Here is a 17,543-nt window from a genome sequence, read left to right as displayed (position 1 = left end):
AAACAGAAATTTGTTGTTACATAGTTAAGTGGCTTCAGTTTTGTTTTCTAAACATAAGAAGAAAAGGTTTATGAGTTATTTACTGCTGTGTAAAAAACCATTCCAAAATGATTCTGTGGGTTAGCAATTTGGCTTGAGCTCAGCTGGGTGGTTTCTTCTGCTGGTTTCGCCTTGGGTCAGTCATGTGGCTGTGGTCATCTGGAGTGTGGATGGACAGTCTAAGATGGTGGCTTCACTCACATGTCTGGTGGCTGGTGCTGGCTGTTGGCTGGGCTTCTGTCTCCTAGTTCTTTCTCATCCCTAGTGAGCATTCACATGGCAGTATTTCAAGAGAGGAAGAGCTGAAGCAGTAAAGCCTCTTATGACCTAGTCTTAGAACTCTCGACAGTGCCACTTCTGCATTCTACTGGTCAAAGCCAGTCACAAGGCCCATTCAGATCAAGAGAGTAGAGAAGTAGACCCAACCTCATTATGGGAGGAGCAATAAAATCACATTGCAAATGGGGGTGTATATTGGAATGGGAGGAATTTGCGCCCATTTCCCCCACCCAATATTTTATTGTGAAAATTTTCAGTCATGGCAGCTGCATTGAAAGAATTTCAGAGTTAATACCCATATACTGTTCACCCAGATTTTACTATTAACATTTTCCTGTACTTGCCATATCACATTTATCTATCTATCTTCCCTCTATCCATCCATTGATTAATCTTATTTTTTGGATGCACTTCAAAGAAAATTATAGACATCAGTACTTTCCACTAAGTACTTCATGCTTAGTTAGCAAGAATTCAATGTTTGTTTACAGTTTTTTTCTTTTGGTATAAAGTTTACATACAATGAAGTGTACAAATATTAAGTATGCATTGTGCCTATGTTTTGCTGTTTATCACAGAAGGGAAAAATTTGGAATAGTTTTCCAGTGAAATGCCTCAGGAATTAAACTATAGTTGTATGAAAGAATTGCCAAGTAATACTCCAAGGACAGTCCAAGGATATTCCTTGAATACCTCTTTCTTTATGTCCTCATCACTAATAATTTTTTTATGTAGTTTTACCTCAACACCTAGGATTTTCATTTGTTATATTAATATGAATTTGCTTTGGTTTTTTCCTTACCTCCTTTAATCAAGCACTTATTGAGCATATACTGTAGACAAGCACTGTATTTACTAGAACTAAAGACCATGGCTGTAAAGAAGGCCTATCATGCTTTCGCAGTATATAAACTAGGTGTATCAATGATATACCTAGATTAGATTAATAATAGATACCATTTGTTTAATGCTTATATGTAAGGCCAATGATAAGCAATTTGAGTTGCATAATTTCATTTAATCCATGTAATAATTTAGGGGATAGATGTTTTTTCATTTAAAAAATTAGGAAACTAAGACACCTGGAAAAAAATTTTCATTTGCCCAAGGTTATAGCTTCTTAAACCAAGGTGGTGTGAGTCCAGAACCCACGTTTAGCCCTGGTATCATATTGATTAGAAGCAGGAAATGTGCCCTATGTTAAACAGTAGATAACCAACCTTTTAATTGGTCATATTACTTCATAGGGTAAACTTGGTCTGAATTAAGTTTTTGTCTTAAATAGAGGAGTATACAGTAAATTTTTATAAACTGATCTGTGGGAAGGTTTAAAAATAAACTATCGTGTAGTTTTTTCATTAATAAAAATATTTGAGGATATTTTTTTGAAAAGGAAAAATTTTGGTATTATAACTGTTGATTTAACTGCATATAATCAGAACAGAAGTGTGATCAAAACTATGTGACAGGAGCTGGCTAGTTAGCTCATTTGGTTAGAGCATGGCGTTGATAACACCAAGATCAAGCATTCAGATCCCAGTACCAGTCAGCTGCCAAAAAATAAATAAAAATTAAAAAAATAAAAACTGTGATGAATTCAGCCATAATTTAACCTTTGAGTGGAATATTCAACTTCTTATAGCCTTAACACTTTTGTCTTATTATTTTAATCTATGTTACATTATACATTTTTAGTATTTCTAGAATATTATAAACCCTTAATCAGTTATTTTACATATTTTGATAAATATTTATTTTATTGATTGGATATTGGATATTTTTATTGCTAATTGGCTCTTGAGCAATTTAACAAATAGCAAGTCAAAATGAAATCTTTTGCTATTTGCATAAAAGTAAACCTTATCTGAACTCTTGAAAATATGTGACTAGCACTTAAGTCATTTCATGTTAAGAATTCTGCCACAAGTGCCACTGGTTAATGACAGCCATTGTGATAGCTGAAGTGAAAACTTCTCAAGTTCGTTTACTGTGCTAGCTTTCCTGTTAGGTCAGGAAATGGGATCAAGCCATGATGTCTAAACAGCTTCCTTAACACAACTATGTGTAAGGTATTAAGTGTTCCTTCACCCAGATTTCACCCAACTGTTCATTTTATTTTATTTATTTGGTAGTGTATTTTTGTGAGTGACTTCAAATCCTAAACCATATGGGTTAGGTTGCAAATAAAATTTATTTGTGTTTAGAAAGTCTAATCGAGTGTTATGTTTATTTTTATGTATAGGTCGTGCTATTTTGGAAGCTACAAGAAAAAATAGATTGGGGAAGGTTTAGTCTTCTTAGTGGACATGGCTCAGATATCCAGCAACAATGGATTTAAACAATGTTCATCTTCACATCTGGAACCAACAAGAACAAAAGATGTGGACAAAGAAGAAGCATTACAGATGGAAGCAGAGGCTTTAGCAAAACTGCAAAAGGATAGACAAGTGACTGACAACCAGAGAGGCTTTGAGTTGTCAAACAGCACCAGACAAAAAGCACAAGTTTATAACAAACAGGATTATGATCTCATGGTGTTTCCTGAATCAGATTCCCAAAAAAGAGCAGTAGATATTGATGTAGAGAAGCTCACCCAAGCTGAACTTGAGAAACTGTTGCTGGATGACAGTTTTGAGACTAGAAAAACACCTGTATTGCCTGTTCTGAGCCCTTCGTTTTCAGCACAGCTCTATCTTAGACCTGCTATTCAGAGAGGACAGTGGCCACCTGGATTATCTGGGCCTTCCACTTATACTTTACCTTCTATTTATCCTTCAACTTACAGTAAACAGTCTGCATTCCAGAATGGCTTCAATCCAAGAATGTCTCCTTTTCCTTCTACAGAACCTATATATTTAGGTCTCCCGGGACAGTCTTCATATTTTTCATACCCTTTGGCACCTGCTACACCCTTTCATCCGCAAGGAAGCTTACCTATCTATCGTCCTGTAGTCAGTCCAGTAGTCAGTCCTGACATGGCAAAACTATTTGACAAAATAGCTAGTACATCAGAATTTTTAAAAAATGGGAAAGCAAGGACTGATTTAGAGATAACAAATTCAAAAGCTGCAGTCAGCAATCTACAGGTATCTCCAAAGGCTGAGGATATCAGTAAATTTGACTGGTTAGACTTGGATCCTCTAAGTAAGCCTAAAGTGGACAATGTGGAGGTATTAGACCATGAAGAAGAGAAAAATGTTCCAAGTTTGCTAGCAGAGGATCCTTGGGATGCTGTTCTTCTTGAAGAGAGATCACCAGCAAGTTATCACCTCGAAAGAAAGGTGAATGGAAAATGCCTTTCTGGGGCAACTGTAACAAGAAGCCAGTCTTTAAATATGCGAGCAACTCAGCTTACAAAAGTCCAGGGCCAAATATCTCAGGTATAGTCTTTTCTTTTTTTTTCAAAGAAGTATTTTTCATTTTGAATCTTGTTTTCTTTGCTCCCAAGTGTGTTTTGATTCTTAGATTGTGTGGTAAAAGGATTAAATGTGATTAGGCCAATTGAAAAATTGCTGTTATTAATATTATCTTTTCTAGGATTACAAATAAAAAACCTCTACTCAAGGATCTGGCTATTACTGCTAGGCATTTAAGATATTTTTCGTCTCTCCATGCCTCCTCATTCTATGTGATCCCTTCTTTCCCTTTTCTATCTCTTTTTTTTTCCAAGGCAAACAAAGAATTTTGGTTTTTAACTTCATTATAGAAATTCTCATGCATTTTGTTTTGTTGTTTTAATCATGAGTGAATGAATGAAAGAAAAAATAACCTTAGAGAGATAAAAGCCATTTAAGAACAGACTCTCCTTAAACACTCATCTTGTTTAAGGTGAAGAATGGAATAATAATAGCTGGTGTGGTATAGTTGCTGAATTCATGTAATCTTACTATGTGGAAAAATTAAGGAGTTAATTAAAGTTAAGGAGTAGAGTATGTAGAGCAGGATGTCTTCCCTCAGAAGAGAGGCAGCAGTATTCAGGCTTCTCCTTTCCAGACATAGTCTACATTGCAGATTTTTGTTTTGCTCTTATAATATCTGTGGATCCTGGGAGTGCTTACGCCTCATTCTTGCCTTAGTGTAAATTATATCATTCAGCTAATTAGATCAGCACCTAGCTACTATTTTGGCATTGGGAGTTGACTAGCATTTAGGGAAGAAGGAGTGAATTTTATTTAATTTGGATGGGTTTATATTGAATTGTTGACTTTAAAAAGCCATTTTGGATGTCTTGGGAGAAAGAAACAGGTGTTAAGATTTTGAAAAAAAGATGGAGGATATTTTGGATGACATGACCAGAATCCAGGAAAATCTTTTTTGCAGCTGGCCAGTATGGGGATCTGAACCCTTGACCTTGGTGTTAACAACACCATGCTTTACCAACTGAGCTAACCAGCTAGCCCTCTAAATGTATTTTGACTACAACCCACACTAAGAAATACATTTTAAGTTCTCTTAAACTTTTCAGTACTATTTACAAACTTAGTAATCTCTTAATACCTTTCAATTTAAAATCACAAGTTAATTACCCTTTTTAAATTGGAATCTCAAGTATAATCTATGAGAATTTTCTCTCAATGTACCTTGTCTTGTTATGCTAAATGGTGTTTAAAACAAAACAACAAAATAACAATAATCATTTCCTGAAGTATTTGAAAGGAGAAGGGGAAACTTTAAGTCAAGAATCATTAAAGAAAAATAAAGGGAAGATACCTAGGAGTGGAATTGGGGAGTCACATGGTAATTCTATGTTTAGCTTTTTTCCTTTTTTTTTTTTAATGGTGGCTGGAACCCTTGATCTTGGTGTTACAAGGCTGTGCTCTAACCAACTGAGCTGACAGGCCAGCCCTTTATGTTTAGCTTTTTAAGGAGCCTCCAAACTGTTTTCCATAGTGGCTAAACCATTTTACATTCCCACCGACAATGTGTAAAGGTTACAGTTTCTCTACATCCTCTCCAACACTTGTTATTTTCCATTTTTATAATTATAACCATCCTAATGTATGTGAAGGGGAATCCTGTGGTTTTGATTTGCATTTCCCTGATAACTAATGATGTTGAGTATATTCTCATATGTTTATTGGCCATTGTTTATCTTTTTTTGGAGAAATGTCTATTTAATGGGCCGACCCTGTGGCGCACTTGGGAGAGTGCAGCGCTGGGAGCGCAGCAGTGCTCCCGCCCTCGGGTTCGGATCCTATATAAGGATGGCCGGTGAGCTGCTCACTGGCTGAGCGCAGTGCGGCCGGTCACAAAAAGACAAAAAAAAAAAAAGAAATGTCTATTTAAGTTCTTTGCTGATTTTAAAAATTGGGTTGCTCATAGCAACTTTATTTATAATAGCCAAAAAGTGGAAACAACCGAAAAGTCCATCAACTGATAAATGGATAAACAAAAAGTGGTATATCCATACAATGGAATACTACTTACAAAAAGGAATGAAGTCCTGATACATGCTACAACGTGGATGAAACTTGAAAACATTTTGTGCTAAGTGAGAGAAACCAGAGACAAAAGACCACCTGCTGTATGATTCCATTTATATGAAATGTGCAGAAGAAGCAGAGTAGTTCCAACAAAGCAGATTAGTGTTTGGCATGATTGGTTAATGGGTACAGGATTTCTTTTTGGGGTGATGAAAGCTTTTTGGAATTAGATTAGTGGTCATGGTTGCACAAAATTGTGAATATACTGAAAGCCAATGAATCACACATTTTCAAATGGTTAAAATGGTGACTTTTACCTTAAAAAAAAAAAAAAAGGCACTGGTCCCCTGATCCTCCTGTCCTTCAGAGGCCAGGTCACTGCTGGATTCATATTTGGGTCAATATTCTTTTTTTTTTTTTTTTTTGGCGGCTGGCCAGTAAGGGGATCTGAACCCTTGATCTTGGTTTTATGACACCAAGCTCTAACCAACTAAGCTATCTGGCCAGCCCTGAGTCAGTGTTCTAATAGAGAGATCCCTCCCTAATTGTGAGTCTACTTTTTACAGGTTAAACATGCGAGAAACTAATTCTGTGTTTGGTGTCATATAGTCTGGATTTGAGATGTCAGCTGTGTACAGTTTGGGAAGGGCAATTGCCTAGAACCTGGAGACACTGGGGCTGTGGAAAGTTGCAGTCTTGCTGCCAAAGAAAAGAAAACTCCTTGTCCTATAGGGAGCTGAGCTTAGGCTCAGCCCTCCCACTGGTAGAAGGCAGAGCACCTGATTGTCCAGCCAACCCAGAGTGAGCATCCAGGTCACTTTCAAACAGTCCTGCTCTTTATAAGTCAACTCTGTATGTATGCATCCACAACTCTCATACAATGTGTGCACTGTAGCCACAATACATAGATCATCTTGAAGTTAATGCAAATATTTATAAATGGCTTTGGTTTATTTCACCATCTCTATATCTTAAATTCTAACCTTTGCAGTGTTAAAAAGTTGTTTACCCCCCAAGGGAAACATTATCACAGGTGAGCTTAGTCTGCCTTTCTGGGTATACTGCAGTTATCATCTTAAACAAGTTGAGGTTTCTGGATAGACAGGTTATTTACTATCCAAAGATCCAAGTCTGGGACTTAGAACTCAAAAGCTTACATGTTTTTTATTTGTGTTGTACATGTTCAAACGGAACTTTTTTTTTTAACAGTCACTGAGACAGTATAGAGTTCACAAGAATCCTGTGAGACCAGAGTTACCCATACCTGCTTATAATTGAGGAAACTGTATTAGTCCATTTATGTTGCTTATAACAAAAAGCCTGAAACTGGGTGATTTATAAAGAAAAATGACATTTATTACTTATAGTTTCTGGAGCTGGGAAGTCCAAAGTTCAACTGGTGGTGGTGACAGTGACCCAGGAGTCTCACATTGGAAGATGGTGGAAGCAGAGAGAGCAGAGAGAAAAAGACAGACTCTCCTCTTTTAAAGACCTCAGAAACATGCCCCTGACCACGATTTTTAATCCATTCAGTATGGCATGGTCTTACAATCCAATCACCTCTTCAAGGCTCCACCTTCCAGTTACTATAATAGGATTTCCCACCCTCTTAACAGTCACAGTGGGGACTAAATTTCTAATACATAAAACTTGGGGGACACAATTCAAGCTTCAGTGAGTTTTGGGGAGGACATAATCCACTACAGAAACTGAGATGTAAAGAAGTTGAGGAATTAATGTTAATGTTTTGGTGTAATAATGGTATTGCATTAGTTAAATGAGCTCTTATTTTTTAAGAAGAATTTACAAATGAAATGTAATAAATTTCTTGTAGCTTTAGTAAAGTTAAGTGAGGTATTGGGGATTAGGGGGTTTATAGATAAAACAAGATTGGCCATATGTTGATAATTGTTGAATCTGGCTATGGATACATGTATTTTCATTATATTATTCAACTTTTGTGTATGTTTGAAAATTTCTGTAATAACAAGTGAGAAGTCAAGGAGAGGACCATAGAACTATTTGTAAGAAGCAAAGCTCTGGTATTCAAACCCATCTTTAAACTCCATTTTTACACTCTAGTGATAGAACATGCTGTTTTGGAAGTAATAAATTCCCTGTCATAGGAGATATTCAAACATGGGTCAGATAGTTTCCTGAACGTAGTCGTATGTTAGTGTCCTGCAGAGTTTAGGCCTACTCAAACCTGATTTGAAGTGAGGGAGGAGACTGTGGAATTTGAAAGGAAATATATCTGTTTTTTCAAAACCTTCCCTACGTGGTTCTCATACAGCCAATCAGCTGCTTTCTTGGACTGGCATTTAGGATCTCTTGAGCAGATGACTTTAAACTTTCTTCATACCTCCGGAACCTATGAAGTTGGGAAGGTGACAAGACAAATTGCAAAACATAAAAATAGAATACTCTGGGATTTTTCTTTTCAGCTCAAACCCCGTAGCATATGTTGCTAATGCTTTTATTGCAAAACTTGACTTCCTCTTCTGCTGCCCGCTTTAGATTGGTCACTTCTCTAGTTCAATACATGTGTTCTCCACCCTTTCCTTTGGTGGAGGCAGGGGTGTGAGACCCAGTAAGTCTCCCTGTATACATCTTTCCCTGCTCATTTTTAATATTTGTCACAATACCATCTGGATATTTTCCTTATTTTAGATGCCTTCAGAGAACGTCCTCCAGGAATGAGAATAGGTAGTTTCCTAAAGATAGAAGTTCGCCTAGCAGGATCTAGGTAATCAATCAGGTCTTGGGCTACAGCAATAGCTATGCTAATTTTCTTTCTTTTTTTTTTTTTTTAAGTATTCAAACCATGGTACAAGATTACAAGGCAACTATCCTTGGAATGATTTTTTTTTTTTTTTTTTTTTTGGCAGCTTGAGGATACAGCAATCGAACCAGGGTGTTACCAGTACCAAGCTTGGAACAATTTTTTTTTTTTTTTTTGTCGTTTTTTCGTGACCGGCACTCAGCCAGTGTAGTGCACCGGTCATTCCTATATAGGATCCGAACCCGCGGCGGGAGCGTCGCCGCGCTCCCAGCGCAGCACTCTACCGAGTGCGCCACGGGCTCGGCCCTATGCTAATTTTCTGGTTGGGATTATTGTTGGACTCCTGCCAGCGTAGCCAGTTGTCTTGCTAAGGCTATTCATAACTAAAGCCAAAACATTTCATTATTTTAGTTATACTAAGTTTCCATTTGTATTGTCAGGGCTAGGGCTTAGACCCTTCAAACCCATTGTACAGACTGGTTACCAGACCCCTCACACTCAGGTCCATGCTAGGTAAATTGGGACAGATCCAGGGAGCCACTGGCAGATGACACGAGCTCAGTCCTCAGCAGTAGCAGTGGCGGTGGCCTCTCGGGGCATCCCAGAGGCACTGGCAGCAACAGCCTCCAGGAGCAGTAGCAGCCTCCCTGGGGGGGGACATCCTGGGGGCTGGGGGTCACTGTGGATCAGAGCCACTCGTCCTTTATACTTACGTACATAACCCAGGACACCTGGGGGCTCATGCACATCTACATCAGACAATAACCAAGGAACACCTGGGCACACATGCATATTTATGTCAAATGCTTGGCAAGATTCTGAACTTCTGAGGCACCCTGACCATTTTCCTATATTTTCCCTACATCAGGTCACATGGTTTTTGCAGAGAACTGCTAGTTGCTCCGACTCTAGGAATTAATTAACTAGGCTGCTAGGCAGGGTCAGTTTTAGTAGAAACACTTCCTAGATTTTAGTTAAAGTATGGGGGAAGGATTAAAGTAGTAAGCAAATGGGTTATGAGAGACATGAGTCTGAGCCAGGTAAGCAAAAATAGCATGACTTAGTCAGCTGTTCAGTCAGAGATCGGAGCTAAATTACCACAGTATAGTACATCAATAGCTTTGCTAATAGCATGCTATCTGAATTGATGTGGCTTAGGCTATCTGCCCAGTCTTAAGGGAGTCTAACTGCAGCATGGTTGAAGAGACACAGTTGTTCATCATTCCATTTATACTCTGCTCTATTAAAACCCCATCTAATAGTTATAATTGAGCACCACATTCTAAGATGGGCCACCAGTAAACTAGAGTGTGTCTTGAAAAGATTACAATTGCTGGGAAAATATAGGAAAATGGTCAGGGCCCCTCAGCTGTTCAGAATCTTGCCGAACATTTGATGTAAATATGCACGTGCGCCCAGGTATTCCTTGGTTATTGTCTAATGTAATTGTGCATGTGCACCCAGGTGTCCTGGGTTATGGACTTAAGGATAAAGGATGAGCGGCTCTGATCCACAGGGCCCCCCTCCCCTGGGATGACCCTGGGGGTAGGGGGCAACAGGGAGGCTGCTACTGCTGCTGGAGGCTGTTGCTGCCAGTGTCCCTGGGACCCTCCGAGAGGCTGCCGCCGCTGCTGGATCTGCTGTAACCTGCAGCTGCTGCTGCTGAGGACTGAGCTCGTGTCGTCTGCCAATGGCTCCGAGGATCTTTCCGAATTACCTAACACGGACCTGAGTGTGAGGGGTCTGGTAACCAGTCTGTACAATGGGTTTGAAGGGTCTGAGCCCTAGCCCTGACGATGCAAATGGAAACTTAGTATAACTAAAATAATGAAACATTTTGGCTTTAGTTATGAATAGCCCTAGCTTGACAACAGTGTTCAGGATCTAGAAGTTGTATCATTTAAGGAAATGTTGAGATTGAAGATATTTTGCTTGAAGAATATTAATTGGAGATAAGTCACTCTCAGCATCTGAGTTACTTCATCTGAGGTTGAACTAGATTTTCTGAGATCCCTTTCAGGAATAATTAAAATTTGGAAAGTTGCCATGTAAAAGAGGAAGTGGACTTTTTTTTAGTTTTTGTATTTGGGACATAGTTTCAAACTAATTCAGGGAGTAGAATACCTGAAGGTCATGGTGTTCTTTTACAACAGGATGAAATGGTAATATACTCAATTTTTCAATATATTGTTTATTACTTTGTGCTAATGTGGTAGCAGTTTGTGCTACATTTTAATAGAGATAAGTAGTAGAAGGTGCTGAAAGTTTAAATCCATTTTTTAGAAAAGCTTAAAATCAAGCACATTCTATTTGTTTTTTTTTTCCTGTGAACTGGGAAATTCAACTTAGTTAATTTTAAAATCCAGTGTGCCAAAAAGTAGAACAAAGACCAATGGGGAAGAAAATTTGAGGCAGGTTTTATGAACTTATAAACAGCCATTTCATAATGGTTGCTCTCAGATAGTAAACACAATTACTTGAGGCATTTGATCAGAGGTTTGGTGTGCACCTGTTACAAATGTTGCAGAAAGGATTTTTGTAATCAAAGAAAAGTTCAAAGCCCTTTTATTAATGCTAAGATTTCATCATTTTGTTTGTGTACAAGAAGATAAAGTTTGGTTTGATGTAGACCAAAAGGGGGAGGTAAAATAGAACACTAGTAATAGGCTGACTTTGGAAGTCTGTGGCACAATTCACTAACGTGGAGCTTTTGATTTTTCACACATCATGTATCCCTATGTATTTACAAACTTTTCCCTGAGGATCTTATTTTTTGTTGGGAAATAATATTACAGTGTCTATTCTTTATAGTTACTTTATACTAAAGTGTTCATTTCCTGTAAGAATTTTGTGCTTTGTGGTAAAAACTCAACTCAGACGGGTATTTTTCTTCTCACTCAGCAAGCTTACTTCCTGTTTCCTTCTAGTGTCTATTGTTTTGTTAATAATCTAAATTAGTTCAAAATTGTTGTGACCAAAACCAGGAAAAGGCATAGTACTTAAAACTGTGTCTTCTGGCAATTTAAGTTTGAATTAGACTTTTAGTTAATAGCTGTGAATTTAACTATTTTGAGTAGATTTCAAAGATTTTAGAAATAGATCAAATTATTTTCATAGAAGTGGTTTTGCAAAGTTCTGTGGATATTGATTCTTTATAAAAGTTAATTGTATTGACATTATAAACATTTGTATCTGCATTGGCAGAATGTCTATCCTTAATTTTAAAGAGGGAAAGTTAAACAAAACATGATTTTCATTGTCTAGCTGAGTGTATTTGAATAGCCCACTTAAATTCCTTTTGTAAAATAAAAAAAAAATTCAAATAAGGATGTAATCATTTTGTTCTGAATAGTAACTGATATATTTAATGCTTAAAGTACATTTATTCAAAACTTGGTGCTGTGTTCCATCTAATTTCTGGGTAATCTAGCATGAACCTTGAACTTGTATAGACATAAAGCTTTCCCATATTCTTGTAACTTCTTTGTAGCGTATGTACTGATAAATTTTTGTGAATTATTTTAAACCTTTATCACTTTCCTTAAAGCCCCAAACCCACCCCTTCCACCTCTCCTCTCGCAGATGACCTCCATGCCCCCCCCCTTTTTAAACTGAGGTCAAGGCCATCTGTTGTGTAAACTCCCCACCTCAGATTTCCCTCTTCTTTCTGATTTGGAGGGAAGAGATATTCCTTCCCTTTCCTAAAATTTAACTCTTAAAAAACTCTTTTCTTGTTCCTGTTTGTTCCTGTCTTCCCCAAAGTCATTACTCTTTATTTTTATTTGTTTATTTGTTTATTTTGGCAGCTGGCTAGTACAGGAATCCGGACCCTTGACCTTGGTGTTACAACACTGTACTGTAACCAACTGAGCTAACCAGCCAGCCATCATTACTCTTAAAAGAGGAATTTGTACTTACTTCCTTTCCAGTCTCTTGCCATCCTAATCTCTTGTTCCCATTATGTTGCAGAAACTTGTTTCTGGTAACATTAATACTAATTGCCAGAACAGTGACCATATTCACTGTCCAGCCCTTTTGCTTAATTTTCAAAAATTGATTACATCCTTTTCTTGAAATTTCTGTTGCCCTAGGTAAATCTACTTCCTAGTTTTCCTCCTTTGACTTTTATTCCTTTTCCTTTGTCTAGCCTTTAAACAAAGGCATTCCCCAAAAACTTTTGTTCTTGTTTTTTTTTTTTTTTTTTTTTTTTGTCGTTTTTTCGTGACTGGCACTCAGCCAGTGAGTGCACTGGTCAGTCCTATATAGGATCCGAACCCGCGGCGGGAGCGTTGCCGCGCTCCCAGCGCAGCACTCTACCAAGTGCGCCACGGGCTCGGCCCCTTGTTTGTTTTTAATAACTCGTATTTGTTCTCTCTCAGTCAGGGCTTAAGAGTCTGAGGTAGTTAGATTCAAAGCTATTGGTCTAGACTCTTACAGTGATATGACTCCATGGCTCTCCATGGTTAAGATGCTATAATAGTTAATTTTGTGTTAGCCTTACTAGGCCATGGGTGCCCTGACATTTGTTCAAACATTATTTTGGGTACATCTATGAGAGTGTTTGTGGGTGATACTAACAATTTAATTGGTAGACTGGGTAAAGCAGATTAGCAGTCTGCCTAATGTGGAGGGCCTCATCCAATCAGTTGAAGGCCTGAAGACTGGTCCTCCTGCCTGACTGCCTTTGAGCTGAGACATCAAGTTTTTCTTGCCTTCAGACTCAAAGTGAAACATTGGCTCTTTCTGGGTTTTGAGCCTGCCGGACTGGGTCTGAAACGACACCATCAGCTCTCTAGTTTCTCTAGCTTGCCAACTGCAGATTTTGGGACTCGTCAGCCCCATAATTGTGTGAGACAATTCCTTATTTTATATGTATATATATAGAGAGGTCCCAGTGCTATGCCCAGCAGGTGTATGCTGACAGCAGTTAGCAGAGAAAAATTTCCCGACAGAGAATTATGGAAATTTGATCCTCAAATCTACGTCTATAGCTCTGGAATAAAATGTTTCTAAAATAGAACATTTCTAAATGATGACCTAGACATCTACATGGATTTCCAACACAACATGTATACTAAAGGACTCCCGTACAAAATTCTTGTTTCTTTGTTCCATGTACTGACTAATGACATTAGTAATTTTTTCTCATTCATTAAAAAGTGTTTGAGGGTATACAATGTGAGAATTGCAAATATTAATCATTTGCAGACTTCACCTTTAAAGAACTTGGGCTAGAAGGGAAGACAAGATGTGAGTGTGTATAAATGCAGTACAAAATAACTGAGTGCCATGTAGGAAAAGTCTGTGCAACATCAATGGAGATGAGATAATTTGATGCTTAAGTTGTTTGTGTGGAGTTTGGGGGTGGGGTGGGGGCATAGGTTGAGAGAATAGACGTAAAAATAAAATTTGTTTGTTTCAGAAAGAATGGAGTTTAAGACCCAGAATGTTAATGTTAATGGATGAGGTGAAATAACTGGCAGCCCCGCTTTTATTTACCCTTTCTGGACAGAACATTTTGAGTTAACTTTCCAGATTCTATTATTACCTTGATGTACAATTAGAGAATTAGTTATTATAATTGTTTCTGTCACTGTCAATTGAAAATCATAACCTGCTTAAAAGAAAGGACTCAATTCATGAAAGTCACTGCAAAAAATACAACCTTTTTGACTAAAAAAAAAAAATCTAAAAATGCCACTAAGGAGATTCAGAATCTGTTTTTAAAATAAGTAAAACATGAATAGAGTTCTTTATGGAAAGATAATTGGTGGGTCAAGTAGAAATTCAGATTTTCCATAGCATTGCTTCCACAAAGATCACAATGTTGTTTTTCTCATTGTGTTTTTAAGGGGTTTTTTTTAGGAGACTTTTTTGAGAGGTAGAATGATACAGTGATTAAGTATGTGACCCTGAGCCAGGCTGTCTGGATTGAAATCTTAACTTCGCCTATATTAGCTGTATGACCTTGTGGGGGTTAATTAACTTCTCTGTGTCTCTCTTTTTTTTTTTTTTTGTCTTTTTGTGACCGGTAAGGGGATCGCAACCCTTGGCGTGGTGTCGCTCGCACCGCGCTCAGCCAGTGAGCGCACCTGCCATTCCTATATAGGATCCGAACCCGCGGCGGGAGTGCCACTGCGCTCCCAAGCGCTGCACTTGCCCGAGTGTGCCACGGGGCCGGCCCTGTGCCTCATTTTTTTAAATCTGTGAAATGGAGGTAATAATAGACCTAATAGAGCTTTTTGATAAATATACTCATATAAATGAATGAATGAATACCTGTAAATTTCTTACAGTAGAAGCTGACAAATAGTAAATAATGCTCAGTAACTACTAGATTTTTTTTAGTAATACTAATAATTAGAAAAATCTTATTTATAGAATCAAATGTTAATGAAAATTACTGCTACTCTTTTTAGGAGATTTTAGTGTCTTATATTTTTTAAATGTTTTATGATTTCTATTTCAGATTCATTGGTTGTATGTAAGTAAATTTTAATTTATTTTTAGAAGATCATAACATTCAACAAATTGAATTAATGCTTGTGTGCCTTTTAAACTGGACCCAAAGTTCTACAAAAATACAGAATTCACAAAAGATGATTCTTGTCCTCAAAGAGCTTTCATATTAGGACAAATATAAAATAGGATGTAATAACGTGATGTTTGATTCAGACTAAGCACTTGGAAGTGCTGGGGGGAAGAATTGCTTCATACTGAATAATCTTGAAAGGCATTGTAGATAAAGTGGCATTCATTTGGGCCTTAATAGATTTTTGTTAATAGATTTTTATTAATTTAAAATTAATAGATTTTTGACAAGTGTTGTGAGGGTAGTTTAAGAGAAAGACATTTCAGGCAAAGAGAAAGATTCAGAGCAGGATACTTGATTTGTGTTTTATAGAGACAGGATATGATTCAAGCTGAATGGAACATAGAAATCATTTAGGAAGTTCTGGGAAATAAGATTTGATTACATTGTGGCAGACTTGTAGTGTAAGACCAAAGGATTTGTGAGGAAATATCTCATCCCATTCTGTAGAGTAGTATACTCTGTTTGCTACAGTGCTTTTTTCTGTAATATAAATTAATTGATGTGTGGTAACTATGGAATTGATGTCAGTATGATGTGGAAGTAGAATTAGTTCAAACATAGTCTTTCCCAGCGTATTAACATTTTGAAACAATCAAGAACAAACTTTCTCACAATTTAAGAAAAAGCTTTAGCAATATATGAAGATGTTAAGAAAAACACTGAAAATCCTGCAGAAGTGTCCTCTTTTAGTGAAATTGAGAGGCTTCAAGAATAGTTCCATGTTCCACAGTGTTAAGCTGTCTGCTGAAACAGTGAGCACAAAGAAGCTGCAAAGACATTTCCCTTTGAATTAAGAACTTTTTTGTTTGTTTGGTGAAGAAGTCTACATCTTGTATTATACTTTTAACTTCATTGCAATTAGTCTTGACTACAAGCAAATGCCCTGAAGAACTCATATCTCAAATGACTAAGCAAGAGCCCCAGAGTTTTACACTTCAAAGGATTGAAGACCATAATGCTACGTGCAAATACAAGTGGACATTTAACTGTACTAGTATTCTTATAAGGACTTGTTATTGTGCTAGTGCTTTGGTTACAGAATTGTTGATTTTGAGTAGTCTGCCTTAACTCTTTTTTTCCCAAGAGCCCAGTTATTTTTAGTTGTGATTTTGTAGAACTGAAGGTATTTTTTTCACCTAAATATGCATATCAACATCCTAGCAAAAAGGACTCTGCCATGTTTTAAAAGAGGAAAACTCATAAAGGAATTGTTGCCTGAAATTTCGGTTTAATTTTCTGACACAAAGTCTTCTTTCATGCCATGGTCATTGAAATCAGTTACAACTCTTGGAATTCATACACTGTTCTTATTCACTTAGTTTTGAATTGAGAATGTTCCAGTTTTGATTTTAAAGGAAATTTACCTTTGAAATTTGTGCCAAATCAAGTACTTTTATGTAGTATGTCAAAACACCTCTAAGTGGACTCTTTTGTGGCCAGGCTTGGGCGGTGAATTGATTTCCCTAAGTGTAGCAAATCAGTTTTGACCAGAGCTAAACTTAACTTTTGAAGGACTGATAGGATGTTTGTATAAGTTTAACATAGAAAATAAAATTCTCACTCATTCCTATAACTTTCTCTTACATAAGGAACCAGCTGCTTTCTTGGAATGTGGGACATAAGTTGAATATATAGAATTTGTAGCTTATTAGAGGAGTCCAAATGGGCTTGATCTCCTCATTTTCTTAAAATAGATGATAGTCCTTTGAATGAAATTATTCAGCTATTAACTTTCTGAAGTGTTCAATTCAGGAATATTTTTAATGCAAAGGTCTTTGGCATTTCATTGTTACTGACCAGTACAGCCCGTTTCTACTTTTGAGGTAGCAAAACCAACAAACTTGAAAAAAGGCTTAGTTGGCATCATTTTTACAAAGTAAAAAAATCCATAATTTAAAACTTTGCTATTGATATTTATTTTACCTCCATAGCTTTGTACATATTTTCATAAAAATGTATTTCTGCTATGTTGCTATATAGCATTTTGGGGATCTTACACTTTTAAAATAACAACACTTTTTTAATTGCAGAAAGACCCAAATGGGACCAGTAGTTTGCCAGCTGGAAGTTCTCGTCTACAAGAAATTGAAGTACAGAATGAGGAAGTGGCAGCTTTTTGTCAATCCATTACAAAGTAAGAAACTTTATAAATTAGGTTCTTTAAGTGCTGATTAAAAAATTTAACTTGAAAGCCAGCTTAGTGCTAATAATTCTAAAATTTTAGAAATTTTAAAGATTTTCTTTATGTGACTAAAATTTCAGGTCAAACAGTTAACTGGCACATTATCGCAAACTACAGTTGAACCTGTATCCTTACTTGTTAGGTTTCTGAATATTTAGAAGAAAAACTGAGGTCAAACAGAAGGCTTCTGATACTCTGTTAACCAGTGAATCATGGCTTATATGTAAGTTTTGGTACACTTAG

The 17,543-nt window shown here is 37.0% G+C and overlaps 1 protein-coding gene across 3 annotated transcripts in view; it reads left to right on the top strand.

Annotated features, from left to right (window-relative positions):
• PIK3C2A (phosphatidylinositol-4-phosphate 3-kinase catalytic subunit type 2 alpha) overlaps positions 1-17,543 on the top strand; it is a 106,261-nt gene that overhangs the window by 21,454 nt on the left and 67,264 nt on the right. For 2 of the 3 annotated variants that reach the window (XM_063092715.1, XM_063092713.1), the window contains exons 2-3: positions 2,561-3,698; positions 17,149-17,252. In XM_063092715.1, the coding sequence (XP_062948785.1) occupies positions 2,625-3,698; positions 17,149-17,252 (1,178 nt within the window). In that variant the 5' untranslated portion in view covers positions 2,561-2,624. The remainder of the gene's footprint in view (positions 1-2,560; positions 3,699-17,148; positions 17,253-17,543) is intronic. The other variant, XM_063092714.1, reaches the window with a different exon arrangement.

The sequence above is a fragment of the Cynocephalus volans genome, chromosome 4 (genome assembly GCF_027409185.1).
Source record: "Cynocephalus volans isolate mCynVol1 chromosome 4, mCynVol1.pri, whole genome shotgun sequence".
NCBI lineage: Eukaryota > Metazoa > Chordata > Mammalia > Dermoptera > Cynocephalidae > Cynocephalus > Cynocephalus volans.
This window is presented reverse-complemented; position numbering and strand designations above follow the sequence as displayed.